We start from the raw sequence: 17,706 nt of genomic DNA, 5'->3' as shown, positions 1-17,706 counted from the left end.
GGTGCATTTCAAAATGGCAATTGCACTGGACAACGATTCCTTCCTTAACCCATTTTAGAGGATAGCGAATCACAGAGGATAGCCTGAAGAAATGAATTCAGATAATGGGACTAATTTAGTGGGAGCAAATCGAGAACTGGAAGAACTTGTTGTAGAAAAGTTAGACGAAAACTTGATTAGAGTAACTACAGCTGACAAAAGAGTACAATGGCATTTCAATCCCCCTTTGACTTCAAACTTTCGAAGTTCACGCGGGTCTATAATAAAAGCGTCCAAACAAGCTATGTATGGGATTTTTGGGAATACTGATGTGACGGACGGATAACTGATAAGGGCCTTCACTGGTGCAGAAGCCATGATAAACCGGTTCACAACCTTTAACACATCAGTCAGCGAATTCTGCAGATGATGTTCCGTTAGCACTTACACGATTTTCTACGTGGACAGTCTGCGTCTGAATCTCTAGTTCAAACGGAATTCAGTCCTTAACGGCGACGGAGACGCGTTCAAGAGTTCGTCAGACACTTTTTCATACCTTTTTTTTTTACAAGGTGTGCAATACAACGTTAAAGAAAACTTCACCTCAAGACTTTAGTTTTCTTACATTAAGCTTACTTACAATATTGCGTTACATTACTGACATAAATGTTAGCAATGATATTACTTATAAGTATAAATGTACTAGCGTTGTATCACGAATGCCGTTCTCTGATTGGCTACGCTACGCCCCTTCTATTCTGTGTTAAATAGTGAGTAGCGGTTTACAACAAAATGGCGGCCACTCCATGGCGTTTTCGAAGTGTCTGCGATGAGCTGAGGATATAAATAATTTACTTGTTAAGTTTTGCACGACTAGTAGATTTATACTAAAACAATTTGATTATTCGCGCTCGGTTTCTATCGCGTGATAGCTGATTCGGGCTGCGCCTTCATCAGATAGAAATCTCGAGGTTGTAATGTTATTGTTATATATAACTTATAGTATTACTAAAATAGAAGAAAGATCCTCGCAGTTATTAAAGTAACCTATGCAGTTGCAAAAAAAAGAACAGGATTTGAACCCATGACCACTGCGATGCCGGTGCAGTGCTCTACCAACTGAGCTATCAAGCCAACTGGGAGCTGGTCAAATTGTGAGTTCGTGATATACTCGTGAAACGTGAATAAATTAATATTAATATTTGAAACATGGATATTTATTTTCGCAGCTGCTTAGATTGCGTGAAAAAAACTGCAGGGATCTTTCTTCTATTTAATCTTTAACCTGCAGTTCAAATATAGGTTTTTTTATATTTAAATGAATATATTTTGTACAGGAATGTACGTTAGATTTCCGTTGCTCCGTCGGGTCACAAATTAAAATGTTTGGAAGTCTTCAACAGACTCTCAGAAAGTTGCCGTTGATCCACAATTATATTCAGGCGGTTTTCTGACAGGTATCATGGATAAGTTTGAAAGTACACCACGTTGACAAACTTATTTATAAGATGTCTCTATTTATTGTCTTTCTAAATTGATTCTTAACAGCATCTTTGACTCCGTGGATAAACCCACCGACCACCAACAGACCAGCGGTCCCGACACCGAGTCCAGCAACTGGTAAGATTTGACTTGTAGTTTTTGAAGTATATATTACTAGATTTAGGTTTTCAAAATGTAACGTTACATTTGTCGACGACTTTCCCATAGAAACTGCGCGACGATGAGTAATTAAATATTTAAGGAAGCTAACCATTACAGTTCAGTTTAAAAATGTGCTCGCATTTCGGTGAAGAGCAGGTTCACCCGGGTCTTAATTAATGTAGTTTAAAACACACCTCTTAACGAGAAACATTATAATGCCTCCTTGGACAAACCAACAGACAACACAAAGACCACCATTCACTATCTTCTTACTACTACATTGACGGTTGGACGCATGACCTTATCATCGTTAAGCCAAGGTCACGCGTCCAACTGTCTCCTCGGGGATAAGCGTAGGCTCATTTCGCGAACAGGGTCTGGTAAAAGAGCCTAACGTCACAAATGTTTGGAAAACTTCAATACATTCGCAGGAAGTGTTCGTTCTCCTTTCAAAATAATTGGAACTACTGGAAAATACTAAAAAGAATGCACTGGTTATTGAGAGTCCCTCGATGAGTTTTTGATATTTATAGGAAATAATTATCCAACCTTTGACTGATCGCTCCGATTGTTCCTGATAATGAGGATTATAAAACATTTATACCTGTCAACAACTGCAACATTCAAATTGCGCGACCATCCGCAATGAAATATCACGCCATTTTCTGACAGACAACATGGATCAGTTTGGAAGTTCCCTTTTTCCAGACCCCAGAACCGGAGTTTTATTCACCCATCACTGTTAACACAGTACTGTTACATTAGGTAGATATTTAGGTGCAGGAGAACTCAGCAATCTATACTAAGCGTTTCCGGGGGAGATCCCCTATAAAAGTGTCGTTACTGTTACACCACCTTGAAGTACACCACCTTTACAAACTGGCTTACAAGTTGCCTCTATTTATTTCCTCTTTAAATTGATTCTTAATAGCCACTTTGACTCCGTCGACAAACCTACCGACCACAAACAGACCAGCGTCCCCGACACCGAGTCAAGCACCACGTAAGATATGACTTGTATGTTTGAAGTATATATTACTCCAATTAGGTTTTTAATCTCACGTTACACTTGTGACAACTGTCGCATACAAATTGCTCGACGATAAGGAATTGAAAATTAGGGAGCTTATTATTACCGGTCAGTTTAAAAATGCATTAATTCTGTTAAAAACGGGTTCACCTAGGTCTCCCTTGATGCAGTTTATAAATACAACTCGCCCTTGGGCAAACCCACCGACAACACAAAGACCACCATTGACTAACTTCTTACTACTACATTAACTAGTAGGCGACTGCATTTCTCTTTCTTCTCTAAGTATACATTGTTAATAAAATTTTGGAAAATTTAATCTCCCAACGCCTTCAAGTCTACAGAATAAAGGGTTTTAATCGGCGTAATTTATTTAGTGGATATTTTTGTAAACTTGGTGGAGAAGTAAGTTTATTAAAGCTGGTTTCTTATTGTATTTGGTTGTGGTAATCATTTGTCACTTTCTAAAAATTGATTCTGCTAGCCAAGTAAATGCATTTTTTGTAAAACTTTGATACCATCTTATGTGAATGGAGTCTCCGCCATTTTCGATGCCATCGAAATTATTAATATTGCATGGTGAACCGAAACTTATTGCCTTACTGTAAGATGTGTTTGTGAAAGTATGTTTCATTATCTTTAGTAGTTTTACAGTGATTTCGTTCATTTCAACATGCTCCGTATTAATTATAATAGCCAAACTCTCGCATATAAACAAAAACAAAGGTGTGGCTGACTATGGCCCTTTAAAGAGTGTTGCTTAAATACTTCAAAGTCAGATTGTCTTGGCAATATTATTAAACGAGGCTTCCGAATGACTTGCTGAAGTAAAACACATGGAAGAAATGTGTATTATTTCTTTACTTGCAAGTTTCCACTAACAAAAAGTCTACTTCAGGCAGCCCCCATTAATACTAACAGTATGCTAAGCTCACGCAATTAATGTGTACTTAAACCACTCCTCCACCATTTTTTTCTCCTACAAAAATTCACATGTTTTGTAGATCTCTCTGCAGAAGTATGTTTTTTTATGACTCGGCAAAATCTTCGCCATTTTGTGCCATATTGAAATAAGGGAAATCGTCTTAAATCATTATCATTTTCTTACACGACCGAGTTTTAAGGGTCTAGTGGCTGCTGACATCACTTTGAGAACACGGCAACATTATGCACACTCCACATGTTTCTTTTAGAAAATTAGATTAACCGTATGTAAATGGGAGGGGGGGGGGGATTCTCTCCACGGCGATTTTGAACCATAATAAGTTTTTTTTTAATATATATTCGCGTTAACGCCATGAAACTTCGGGGCGTTTTCAGAAATTTAACTACAAAACGTTTATGTGGTCGTTTAGTGTTCATTGACTTTAATGTTGCCATGGCAACCAAATTTTGACAGGCAGTTCTTTTTCAGGAAATGAGAAATCCCTTTTTGAAATGAAAAAAAATTCTTTTCTTAATACAACTTTTTCTTTTTTTTTTCTTTTAGCTAAAATTAGTGTTCCTTTAATGGCTTTGATTAGTTTTCACTCAATTTTGGTGCTTTCCTGAAGTTTTGGGGAAATCCCGAAATCCAAGAGGGCGGATCCATTTGGTAATAATGACGCTGTCTCCACGCTCTTTTTTTGCGAGAGCAAGTTAGCTTCCGGAGAAAAAATTTTTGGAAATAACAAAACTGTGCAAATTGTGCTCCTCATTAGTAATAGATATAGTCTCTTAACAAACGTTAAGAAAAATAGTCTTTTGTGTTTGGTAGAATTATACAGAGCTTTGAAACTTGTGTGGGTTTACAAACACGAGAGCCGTGCGGTGTGGCCAAGAAACCAATTTTTTAAAAATTTTACTTTTTTTCGAATATTGATAGTAGCGAAAGCGATTAAACTGTCTATGTAAAGCTTTTATTTTAGTTCTAAAATTTACCACAAGTGATCATGAACGGGTGATATAGACAAACGTGAGGCTTCTTTAAACTTACTTTTCAAGACAGGCTGCTCTAACTTTAACTTGCTATCCGTCGCTCTCTTTCACGCTCAACTTTGCTTAATCGTTTCCACTTTTTTGTTTTCTTTGTTCTCTTACTTTCTCCTCTTTCCACGTTTGTCAACATATCCAACAAATACATATAAATAGACTTTGTATTTGTGTTCATTAGCATTTCAGTTGTAAATGCAGCTCGCCATAAAACTTCCCGCAAAACAAACACGGGCACATTATAGCAAGGTGGGATTGCGTACGGACGGTCAGACGAAAAGTGACGTCATAACCAAACATGGTTTCCCAAATTTTCTAAGCTATGGGGTTCCGGTATGAAAATTAGTTTGGGAGAAAAAGGAAACTAGGAGTTAGGAGCACTTTAACTTTAAGTAGAAGGAAATCAGAACCTCATTTGCTGATTCGTAGTCCTTCGTGTGAAAAATAAATGAACTGTGCTAAAACAGGTGTTTCTCTGTAAAATATTGTATTTCTGATATATAATTAAAGTAGAAGAACAAAAAGCGTATGACAATGCTTAGATTTTAATTTAGCAGTGCCAACGTACCAAAACTAAACACTAATTAATTTATAAGCGTTGCGCTGGTTTTTGCAGAGTTTAATACATTAAAATGGGAATTGTAGTGACTATTTTTTTAATTTACTGAAAAGGAGAGCACTCAGCTTTTCTCTTTCCTCAAACCTTAATAAAATAATTATTTAAACATAATTGTGTTCCTAATCCAACAGGATGTGATGTGCGAGTAATCATTTTGAAATAGTATTTTTTTTATTTTACTCAGTTTTTCTCTTCCCTTTAACCTTAATATAATGCTTATTTAAAAAATAAATGTCTACGTAATTCAACAGGATGTGGTGAGGTTGTCAACAACGTACTGAAAAGTCCCGGATATCCAAGTAACTATCCAAACAACATGGACTGTGTTTATCGAGTTTATATTCCACTTGGCCTGGCTGTAAAGATTTACTTTTCCAAATTTAGCCTGGAGAGTCATTCATCTTGCAGGTACAATTCTATTGAATGAGTGTTTAGAGTATACATTGCTTTACCTTCATTGCATGATAATGGGTGGTATTGATTGTTCTCTACATTTGCTGTGATTGATAAATTGTATACACTACTGAAAAAGAAGTTTGTGAGACAACCCAAAGAACAAAGTTACCTGTTAGTCTCATTACACTAAAATTAGCTATTTTTATCTAAAGACTCATTCAACTGTTGTTTGTTTGTTTCTGTTGTTTTAATCTGCATATAAGAATCAAATTTATAACTAGACTGCATTGTCAATTATTCTCATGACACACATGTGAAAAACTGGTCTTGCATGTATGTGATCTGTGTTTGTTTTGTTCTTCGCGTCTTTCTGTACTTCAAGCTTGCCTGATTATCGGGTGTTCTTGTACTTTTGATTTTTTATTCTACAAAATGGATAAATAAGCTATGTGTAAGATTTGTTTGTCTGAGTCGTTGTATTTGCGTTATTTATTATTATGCCATGTATCACTTAAGCAATGTCTTGAGTAACCTTGTAGACTAGTCATTATATAGTTTAATGGAAGTTATTGTAAGGCTTGCAGTACTTTAATGTATACATGTTGACTTATTTTTTAATAATTGACCGTATTCTTTCAACTCAGTAAACATGAAATAATGCCTGTGATTTTGTCTCATCTTATCTTGTCAAGTTGTGTTAGCTCACGTCATTCAAGCTTATGTTATCTCATCATAAATGAACTAAAAGAATACGTCTTTCTTGTTTGCAGCTTTGACTACTTGAGGATTTCCAATGATAACAACTATACCGTGGGTACATACTGTGGGGCGCAGTCTGGACGGAATATCATTGTCACTGGACGCTTTGCTGTAATGACCTTTCACTCAGACGGCAGTCTTGAAGACAGTGGATACAAGTTAGTTTTCTCCTTTGTTCCGGGTAAGTACAAAGAGTCGAACGAAATTTTATTGCAGAAATAGTCTCCAAAGTAAATATCAATTTGCTTCTTTATTTTTTACTAATTTTCGTCCTTTCCTAACAGAGAGATTGTTTGTTAAGTTCAATTATAATTTGTCGATTAATATCTAGGCTTTCTTAATGAACAAAAAGCACGCCACGTGGTACAAAATCGGTTAAGGTTATTTATTACAGTAAAACCCTATTAACCTGTGTACACCAATGGGGCATGATAAAAAGTCGGCATTATTAAGGTGTCCGTATTAAGCAGGCTCTTAAAATAAACTCTACGAACACAACTTTTTATCTCAGCAGTATTTTTTTTCTCGATACAAAGATTAAGACATACAATTTTTAAAAAGTAAACGAAGTTTTGACTGGCAGTTTTTACGCCGTATTTTGGCGCTTTCCTGAAGTAATGATAATGAACGAGTATGCTCTTTTTTGAAATGATCAGTATAACCTTAGAAAATTAACATTTTATACTGTTTATTGAGTGGTCTTTAATGACCTTTGGATACATTTCGAGGATATAACTTGGCAACCTTTGTCTGATCGTCCCTGATTGTTCCTGACAGGTTTACAAAACATTCGTTCATATTTGTAAACAACTGCCACACATAAATTGCTCGTCCATCCGTTACTAGATACCAGGAGATTTCTCATTTATTGAGCTAACAAGTAATACCGATGGGTTGGAAAGTGCATCTTGAAAAACTGTTTTACATAATATATATCTAGCTATTTCGTTTTCTAATTGATTCTTGACAGGAAACACCACTTTGCCTCCCACAAGTCAAGCATCAGGTAATAGATGACTTGAATTTTTTTTAAATATATATTACTAGATTTAGGTTTTTAATCTAACATTAGACTTATCAACAGCTTTTACATAGAAACTGCGCGACGAGAAGGAATTGAAGATTAGGGAGATTGTTATTACAGTTTAGTTTAAAAATGTACTATTTCAGTGTAAACAGGGCCACCTAAGTCTCCAGTAATCAAGTTTGTAAAAAAAAAAAAAAATCCCTTCACACGAAACGTTACAATGCCTAATTGGACAAACCCACAAACAACGCAGAGACCCTGCTTATCTCTGCCCAGTGTCCATCTCAAGGTAATAGCTGACAGTATTTCTTCAGTGATGCTATAATAGTATACATTCTCAATAAAATTATTGAAAAATTAACCTTCCTACGCTTTCATGTTTGTGGAACAAATGGGTTTTTAATCGGCGCAATGAGGCGAGTGGACGTTGATGTAAACTTGTCGGAGAATAAAGGTTCCAAAAGCTGTTTTCTTATTGTATTTGGTTGCGCTGATCAGCATTCTATTGTCACTCTCTAAAAATTGGTTCTGCTAGCTAAGTACATGCAATTTATCACTAGGTCTTGATGACTTGATGACACCTTGTGCAAATAGAGGATATTAAGATGCGTGGCTTAAATACTTGAAATTAAAATTTTCCTGTCAATACTGAACGTCAAACGAGGCTTCCATATGACTTGTTGTCTCTTTACTTGCAAGTTTCCGCTTGTCACAAAAAAATCTACTTGCAGCTCCCATTGATACTAACAATATGCCAACCTCGACCAATAAAAGTGCACCTAGCCCCCCAAATGTTTTTCTCTCAAAACAATCCTCAGACTTTAGTGAGTACCTCTGCAAAACATTTTTTTATTTGGTTAAGTCTTTGTTTCAGTAAAGTCTACGAGTCCTTCCACGTTTGAAACAAGAATGATCAGTGATGAGGGTTAGAATATTAGATCAGAAAATATTTTGACCCGGTTGTGTTGCAATAAACGCATGGATGCGTGATTGCCGCTTTTAGGAGCCAGTTAAAGTGATCGTATGCAAAATGTCTTCTAGTTGGCTTTTAACCGCTTTGTTTGCTTTGTGATTGTTTACGAGATTGAAGGAATTTTCGCGCGGACAAGGATGTCCTTGACGGATTTTTTCTTCCTGTACGACAAAATCGGTGGCTGGTTTAAGATTTTTTGTACCTTAGGTTGCTGTTGAATGATGCGCCAGTGTTTCATAAGAATCTTTTTGAGATTTGGTGTGGCCGGATTTAAGGTAGTAACAAACGGTACAATCTCTTTTGTTTGTGTGGTTTTCTTGCAAAGAGCCTCTTTTCTGTTGGCGAACTTAAGGTCAGTCAGTGTTTCTTGAACGAGCGTCCTCTTTTACAGAGTCTGTGTTCAAAGTCTCGTTTGTTTTTTACAAAAGTTTTCTCTGACTTAGAAAGTTCTTAAAACACTTAATGCTTCTCCTTATATAAACCCCTTTTTACACTTTAAAGTGTGGCAAGATGAGAAGTGAGTATATTGAAAAGTTTCGGTAGGCTTGAAATGCGTTTGCAAGTCAAGGGTTCTATGACTTGAAAGACGAGGTCCTTTGAAAAGCCTCAGTGTCAAGAAAAACAGCGCGTTCAGATGACATTTCACAAGTGAACTTGATTGTAGGGTGGAACGTGTTAGCAAGGTTAACATAATTGGAAACTTCTCGCATTGAAATGTTTCGCAGTGAAAATATGTCATCAATAAATCGTTTTAAAACGAAAGGTTTAGAGAGGCTAGCCATTAGCAGTCGTTTTTCTTGCTCTGCCACAAAAATAACAGAGAAAGCAACTGCTGTCTTAGTTCCCATGGCGACGCCATGTGTTTTTATCAAGTGTCTTTCGTTAAACTTGAAAGAATTCTCTTCGAGTATGAGCCGTAAAAGTTCCCGTTTGTGGGAATTTTTGTAAATCGTGCTCATAGTGGTTTTCGTGTTGGCGACATATAACGGCCATCCCTTCTGTTTGAGGAATGTTTGTGTTAAGGGAACTTACATCAAGGTGCCTAAAACCACATCATCTGAGATTTGCGCGTTTTCGATGAAGTTTATAAAATCGGTTGTGTCTTTTAGACTTGACTCTTATTTTAAGCGATCGTTTGTATTACTGAGTCGACGAAACTAGAAATACGTCCCCGGTAGGGCCACTGCTACCAGAAACGATAGGTTTGTCGACCGGTATTTTCTTGTGGATTTTTGTCAGCGTGTAAAATTCTGGTATGCGGTGCTGTTTAAGACCGATTGTTAACCATTTGTGAGTCATTATGTCAATATTACCCGAACGGAATAGTTTGTCCACTATCCGATTCACTATTAGGGCAGTCTCCAGCAAAATAGGAGTTTCGAGAGGCTTGTAGACGTTATCATCAGATAATTGTTGTAAGCCTTCTTTAATTTTTTGTATGGTATCCATAATGACCGTAGTCTTTCCTTTGTTAGCTTTTTTTGAGATTTTCGCTGTTTCGTTTAAGCAAGAGAGGATGAAGGTGGTTTAAGTGAGTCGATGGCTGTTCTCACGCTTGCCGAAATATTGTCTAAAAGAGTGCGGAAAACTACTGAAGCAAGTTCCAAGGTTTGTTTCTTGCAAGTAATCTTCAAGGGCAACGGAGTTTTGGATAAGTGGTTGCCATGTGGATTTAACATAGAAGGGAGGTGCAGAGTGAGTTTCCTTTTGCTTGCGAACATATATTTCAAACGCATTGTTCTGGCAAAATTATTGAAATCCTTTAATGAGGATTTATCGGAGCTAGGAACAGGAGGAATGGGTATAAATTTAAGATCCCTAGAAACGAGTTTAACCTCGTCATTAGAGAGAGCTTTATTCGAAAAAATTTTTATGCCTGGTTTAAACACGGAAAATCGCGCAAAGTCACCCCCATGTTGGTTCATGATCGAAATTTTAAAGAGCAAGGCTCTAGTGGCTGCTGTGATGTCACTTTGAGAAACGACAACACTACCGACACTTTACTTGTTTCGTTTAGAAAGTTAGAATAACAGTGGTCTAAATATGCGGGTCAGATGTGTTGTAAAGGTTGAAGTAAGGTTAGAAAACTTGCAGGAAGGAATAACGCTCAATAGGATCAAGATAGGATATATTTTTAAGGCGATAAACGTCCAAAGGCGAAGACACCGGGATCGACTTTGTTAGGAAGATGCGCGATTGATCTAATATATCAAACACGAGGAAGAGTGTTTCCCCCGATTTCCAAACACCGAGAAGTAGGTTAGAAAAACGAGGCGCAGCCTAGATTTTTTATTCAAATTAGAAGCAAAAGTTCACAAAATTTTATGATAATTAAGATCACATTTCTAAACCTCCTTCAGGGTAGTGATTTTTTGTTTAGGCTTGATGAATTATTAATGAGTCTAAGAAGGAAGTCATCGAAGAGTTTCCAAATAAGCTCAAAGTATTGTTTCTCCGACGATTTTGTATGTAATTAAACATGTACAAACGGTCAAGAATTATAAGAGGTATAACTCGGTAAGACGGCTTGCCAGTTGCTGTCGGGAGTAAGAAGGTTGTCCAATACTCACCACTCGTTGGTTTGGCGTTACGCATTTAGAACGATTTATATACATTGTGTGTAGCGCATTTGTGTCGTTACGCATTTAGAACGAAGAATATACATTGTGTGTAGGGCATTTGTGTCGTTACGCATTTAGAACGAAGAATATACATTGTGTGTAGCGGGTTTGTGGCGTCACGTATTTAGAACAAAGAATATACATTGTGTGCAGCGCATTTGTGGCGTCACGCATTTAAAACAAAGAATCTACATTGTGTGAAGCCCATTTGTGGCGTCACGTAATTAGAACAAAGAATATACATTGTGTGTAGCGCATTTGTGGTGTCACGTATTAAGAACGAGAAATATACATTGTGCGTAGCGTGTTTGTGGCGTTACGCATTTAGAACGAAGAATATACATTGTAGGTAGCGCATTAGTGGCGTCACGTATTTAGAACAAAGAATATACATTATGTGTAGCGCATTTGTGGCGTTACGCATTTAGAACGAAGAATATACATTGTGTGTAGCGCATTAGTGTCGTCAAGTATTTAAAACGAATAATATATGTTGTGTGTAGCACATTTGTAGCGTCACGTATTTAGAACAAGGAATATACATTATTGTAGCGCATTTGTGTCGTTACGCATTTAGAACGAAGAATATATGTTGTGTGTAGCGCATTTGTGTCGTTACGTATTTAGAACGAAGAATATACCTTGTGTGTAGCGCATTTGTGTCGTTACGCATTTAGAACGAAGAATATACATTGTGTGTAGCGCATTTGTGTCGTTACGTATTTAAAACGAAGAATATACATTGTGTGTAGCGCATTTGTGTCGTTTCGCATTTAGAACCAGGAATATACATTGTGTGTAGCGCTTTTGTGTCGTTACGTATTAAGAACGAAGAATATACATTGTGTATAGCGCATTAGTGGTGTCACGTATTTAGAACGAAGAATATACATTGTGTGTAGCGCATTAGTGGTGTCACGTAATTAGAACTAAGAATATACATTGTGTGTAGCCCATTTGTGTCGTTACGCATTTAGAACGAAGAATGTACATTGTGTTTAGCGCATTTGTGTCGTCACGCATTTAGAACGAAGAATATATGTTGTGTGTAGCACATTTGTAGCGTCACGTATTTAGAACAAGGAATATACATTATTGTAGCCCATTTGTGTCGTTACGCATTTAGAACGAAGAATATATGTTGTGTGTAGCGCATTTGTGTCGTTACGTATTTAGAACGAAGAATATACCTTGTGTGTAGCGCATTTGTGTCGTTACGCATTTAGAACGAAGAATATACATTGTGTGTAGCGCATTTGTGTCGTTACGTATTTAAAACGAAGAATATACATTGTGTGTAGCGCATTTGTGTCGTTTCGCATTTAGAACCAGGAATATACATTGTGTGTAGCGCTTTTGTGTCGTTACGTATTAAGAACGAAGAATATACATTGTGTATAGCGCATTAGTGGTGTCACGTATTTAGAACGAAGAATATACATTGTGTGTAGCGCATTAGTGGTGTCACGTAATTAGAACTAAGAATATACATTGTGTGTAGCCCATTTGTGTCGTTACGCATTTAGAACGAAGAATGTACATTGTGTTTAGCGCATTTGTGTCGTCACGCATTTAGAACGAAGAATATATGTTGTGTGTAGCACATTTGTAGCGTCACGTATTTAGAACAAGGAATATACATTATTGTAGCCCATTTGTGTCGTTACGCATTTAGAACGAAGAATATACATTGTGTGTAGCGCATTTGTGTCGTTACGTATTTAAAACGAAGAATATACATTGTGTGTAGCCCATTTGTGTCGTTACGCATTTAGAACGAAGAATGTACATTGTGTTTAGCGCATTTGTGTCGTCACGCATTTAGAACGAAGAATATATGTTGTGTGTAGCATATTTGTTGCGTCACTTATTTAAAACAAGGAATATACATTATGTGTATGCGCATTACTGGCGTTACGTATTTAGAACGAAGAATATACGTTGTGTGTAGCGCATTTGTGTTGTTACGCATTTAGAACGAAGAATATACATTGTGCGTAGCGCATTTGTGTCGTTACGCATTTAGAACGAAGACTATACATTGTATATAGCGCATTTGTCTCGTTACACATTTAGAACGAAGAATATACATTGTGTGTAGCGCATTTTTGGCGTCACGCGTTTAGCAGGAAGAATATACATTATGTGTAGCGCATTTGGGGCTCAACGCATTTAGAACGAAGAATATACATTGTGTTTAGTGGATTTTCGGCGTCACGTATTTAGAACGAAGAATATACATTGTGTGTGGCGCATTTGTGGTCTCGGGCATTTAGAACGAAGAGTACACATTGTGTGTAGCGCATTTGTGGCGTCACTTATTTAGAACGAAGAATATACATTGTGTTTTTGGCGTCACGTATTTAGAACGAAAAATATACATTGTGTTTGTAGCGTTTACGCATTTAGAACGAAGAAAATACATTGTACATTGTGTGTAGTGCATTTGTGGCGTTACGCATTAAGAACGAAGAATATACATTGTGTGTAGCGCATTTGTGGTGTTACGCAATTAGAACGAAGAATATACATGGTGTGTGGCGCATTTGTGGCCTCGCGCATTTAACACGACGAGTATACATTGTGTGTAGCGCATTTGTGGTGTTACGCATTTAGAACGAAGAATATACATTGTGGGTAGCGCATTTGTGCCGCCACGTATTTAGAACGAAGGATATACATCGTGTGTCTCGTGTTTGTGCCGTTACGCATTTAGATTGAAGAATATACATTGTGTGTAGCGTGTTTGTGGTCTCGCGCATTTAGAACGAAGAATATACATAATATGTAGCGCATTTGTGGCGTTACGCATTTAGAACGAAGAATATACATTGTGTTTGGCGCATTTGTGGTCTCGCGCATTTGGAACGAAGAATATACATAGTGTGTCGTGTGTTTGTGGCCTAACGCTTATATAGCTTCGATAGCAGGCGATAAATGACCCCCGAGTGATCGACAATCTTACAGTTTACAATAGCGTTAGCATTTTCGTAGCGTACGCATTTTCGTAACGAAGCGACGCCACAATTTCAGCCTCGTCATCGCTAGATTCTCTCGAGGTTTGTGATGATCTCTATGTTAATAAACGGGATAAATCCTGACCGGGTTCCATTTTCTATAATCGAGAAAAGTGATTTCTATGTTGTCTGAATCAACGTTCGCCTCTAAATTTGATGACGTGGGTTGACATTGTCAATTTCAGTAGAATTCTGTGGCTAAAGAGCCTGAATCGACCGGTGTTTGTTACAGAGAGCATTTGACTGTTGGAAAGTAAAGAGAGCTTTCTGCTAAATTGCTTGAGCGTCGTTATTGATTTTACGTCACAACTTGGTCCCTCCCAGATCCCCTTATGCGGTCGTGAACCATTTGGAACTCGACTTTAAAGAGGATAAAAGAGCAAAGATTTCACCAAATCATTTTTTTTTCGCAGAGATACTAACCAAAATATGAAGATTTGTTTCAGAGAAAACAAAATTTTAGGAATTAGGAGCACTTTAAGTTTAAATAGAAGGAAATCAGAACCTCATTTGCTGATTCGCAGTCCTTCATGTAAAAAAAATGATGAATTGTACCAAATCGAGTGTTTCTCTGTAAAATATTCCATTTCTGAGATATAATTAAAGCAGAAGAACAAATAACGTATCACAACGCTTAGATTTTAATTTAGCAGTGCCACCGTACCAAAGCTATTTACCAATTAATTTATTCTCGTTGTGCTGATTTTTGCAGAGTTTAATATATTTATTACACCCATTTTGAAATCACTGGTGATCCTTGCAATCTGATTGGCTCTCAACAGTGCGATTTATTCCCAAATTGCACCATTTTTTGCTCTAAATCGCATCCTTTCTTTAGCCCATCAAAATCGAAATGAAGTAACAAAAATAGAATGCTAATATTGACAATGATACTCTGTGATTTTAAAAAGGTGTAATAAAGTGGTAATTGAACTTTGTATCGTGCAATTTTGGTCTGAAATCATACTTGTGATTTCAAATCAAACTAGCACTGCGCGCTCGTTTGATTTTGAAATCACGCGTATGATTTCAGACCAAATCGCACTCCACTCAGTTCAATTACCATTACTAAAATGGGATTTAATGTAACTCATTTTTTGAATTTACTGAAAAGGAGAGCAATCGTTTTTAGTTAAAAAAAATATATATATATATATTTATCCCAGCTTTTCTCTTTCCCTTAACCCTAATTTAATTCCGGCTTCTTTAAAAAATAAATGTGTCCGTAATCCAACAGGATGTGATGTGTAAGTAATCATTTCGAAATATATATATATTTTAAATTCTATTTCACTCAGTTTTTCTCTTCCCTTTAACCTAAATATAATACGCTATTTAAAACTAAATGTCTACGTAATCCAACAGGATGTAGTGCCGTTGTCAACAACGTACTGAAAAGTCCCGGATATCCAAAGGACTATTCAAACAACATGGACTGTGTTTATCGAGTTTACATTCCACATGGTCTGGCTTTGAAGATTTACTTTTCCCTTTTTATCCTGGAGGATGGTTCATCGTGCAGGTACGAAATTATCGAATCAGTATTTGCAGTATACATTGCTTAAAGTACCCCTAATCCCTAAATTTGTTTTTGCATTATGACAAAATGTAAACGACTTGGGGATGATTAAAACAAAACTTAAGAAAATTCATAAAATCCTCCCATTGCTGTGGACGTTTAAAGTCGCGATGTTCTCGCTCACTACCGCGCTGCGAGAGGTCTGAGTCCTAACAAACTGATGATATCAGCCGGGGAACCGAGTTTTTCTTCATTGGTGATGATTTTCCCATGCAAAAAGTCCACGTTTGTTCTGTTTTAATACTTATCACGAGTAAGAAATGTCAGGAAGTAGTTCAATTTCTTAGGGTTCAATCGATTCAGAGGCCGCAGAGACCAATGATAACTACGAGTTGAGTCGCTTGAGAGACGACTGAATGGCACTGAATGAGTGGATTCTTCTGGGTAGTTTGCACTCGTATCGGACATCCTAAGATCAAAGGCAAATTCCCCACGTGCGGGGCGGAAGTTTTATAACTTTCCCCATATCTTTAACTTATGCAGTGATGGGTGAGTTCCTTGTGAATGGGTCCCCTGATGTAAACTACTTGTATATTGGTTACAATTTGGTACGTTTGGTTTCTTCCGTTACATTTCGAAGTAGTTTTTGGTTTGGCGTTTCATCCGTATAGGTTAAATTTTTAGCTTGGGTATTCGTTATTTATAGACAAGTAAAGATAAACGATAAAAAGGAACAACGTTTCGGGGTCGTCATGACGCCATTATCAAGTTCGAAGTGATAGAAATAATTGAAGTCAATGTCAATTATTCCTATCACTTCGAACTTGATAATGGCGTCATGACGACCCCGAAACGTGGTTCCTTTTTATCGTTTATCTTTACTTGTCTATGTATAACCAAACCTTTACTTATTCGTTATTTTCCACCCATTTTAGCGTCCCGACGGATTTCTGAGCAATTTCATAGTTTTGTCACTGTACCATTTTCGAATGGGTTTCCGCTGGGTGCTTGTGGTTTAGGGAAGGGTTAACAAAGCCAAAGCTGCTTCTCCACATTTTGTCCTCCTTTTCACCGTGGAGCGCTCTTAGCCTTGTCTGTGCCATGATGAAGGGTTTTTAAACCTGTGGATAGGAGACCTTCACTTTAGGCTTGATCCTCTTGTAGACTTGCCCAGATATTAACTTCCTGGGCATTGTCAAACGTCATTCAGTGCCAAAAGTGGCATCGGTACGTACTTCCCCATTCGTCGTCGCGTAATTATTTTAGCCTTGAATGGGATGGTGTTGCTTGGTGTTTTGTACCCTTCCATTTGGTTGGAAGGAGAGCGCGTCCCCTAGCAGAGTGCTTGCTGGGGCCATTAATTTATTGGTATTAGTAAATCGCAATGTGTTCCTTCAAAAGTGTTAATTTTCTTAGGTTTCTTTGTGATTCCTTTCGCCAAACCTGCATTCTACCGGATAATAGGCTCAAGCTTAAGACCCTTCGGGTGGAGATTTTGTCTTCCCGTTATATTGATGCTAAAATGCTTCAGATATTCACAGTGAAGGTGATTTCGTTTGGTTTGGCTATTCTCGGTTGTAAGCTGTTTATCCGGGAAAAATTTAAGGTAGTCTCCTAACTTTGTTGTTCTTCAAATCCGTTTCTCTATGTTGAAGGAAGTATCCGCTCGGGGATTTTGTACTGATGTTTCCTAGACAGCCAGTGGGATTGCTTGCCTTTGGCACTCTGAACAGCATGTTTTTCAGTTTTTCTTTTCTCTGACCCGTCTACACGCACTTGGGGCTCAGTCCACATAGCTCCTTACAAAGTGGGCAGAAGTTTGTCTCTAGGGATTATTTTCTCTCAGAGTCAGCTGGCGATATAAATCACTTGGAGTCAAGGGCTTTGTTGAATGCTCTTATTGCATCTAAGTATGGGTTGTCAAATTCTCGGGTTGATATTCATGTTTTTAATCGACTCCGTAACTGTGCATTAGTCGGCAACTATTGCAAAATTCTGCATTCATGGAGGTTGTAAAAGAGATATTCTGTTGTAGTCGGCACCGAAATTTCAGTATCCAGATTTTTTACCTGTCATCGGAACAAAATGCAGCTATTGAGCCTCACAGAGATGTTCTGACCTGGACTGCTTGCTTTCTTACAAAGTGTGGCT

The 17,706-nt window shown here is 37.4% G+C and overlaps 1 protein-coding gene across 1 annotated transcript in view; it reads left to right on the top strand.

Annotated features, from left to right (window-relative positions):
* The window catches only part of LOC146477626 (cubilin-like), an 89,637-nt gene that overhangs the window by 24,856 nt on the left and 47,075 nt on the right, over nucleotides 1-17,706 (top strand). Inside the window, exons 5-6 of the mRNA XM_085113108.1 lie at nucleotides 2,555-2,626; nucleotides 5,495-5,651. Of these exons, the coding sequence (XP_084969234.1) occupies nucleotides 2,555-2,626; nucleotides 5,495-5,651 (229 nt within the window). The remainder of the gene's footprint in view (nucleotides 1-2,554; nucleotides 2,627-5,494; nucleotides 5,652-17,706) is intronic.

This window comes from Pavona decussata, unplaced genomic scaffold (genome assembly GCF_977016875.1).
Source record: "Pavona decussata unplaced genomic scaffold, jaPavDecu1.1 SCAFFOLD_69, whole genome shotgun sequence".
Classification (NCBI taxonomy): domain Eukaryota; kingdom Metazoa; phylum Cnidaria; class Anthozoa; order Scleractinia; family Agariciidae; genus Pavona; species Pavona decussata.
The sequence above is the reverse complement of the archived record's forward strand: the minus strand, read 5'-3'. Positions and strand labels throughout refer to the sequence as shown.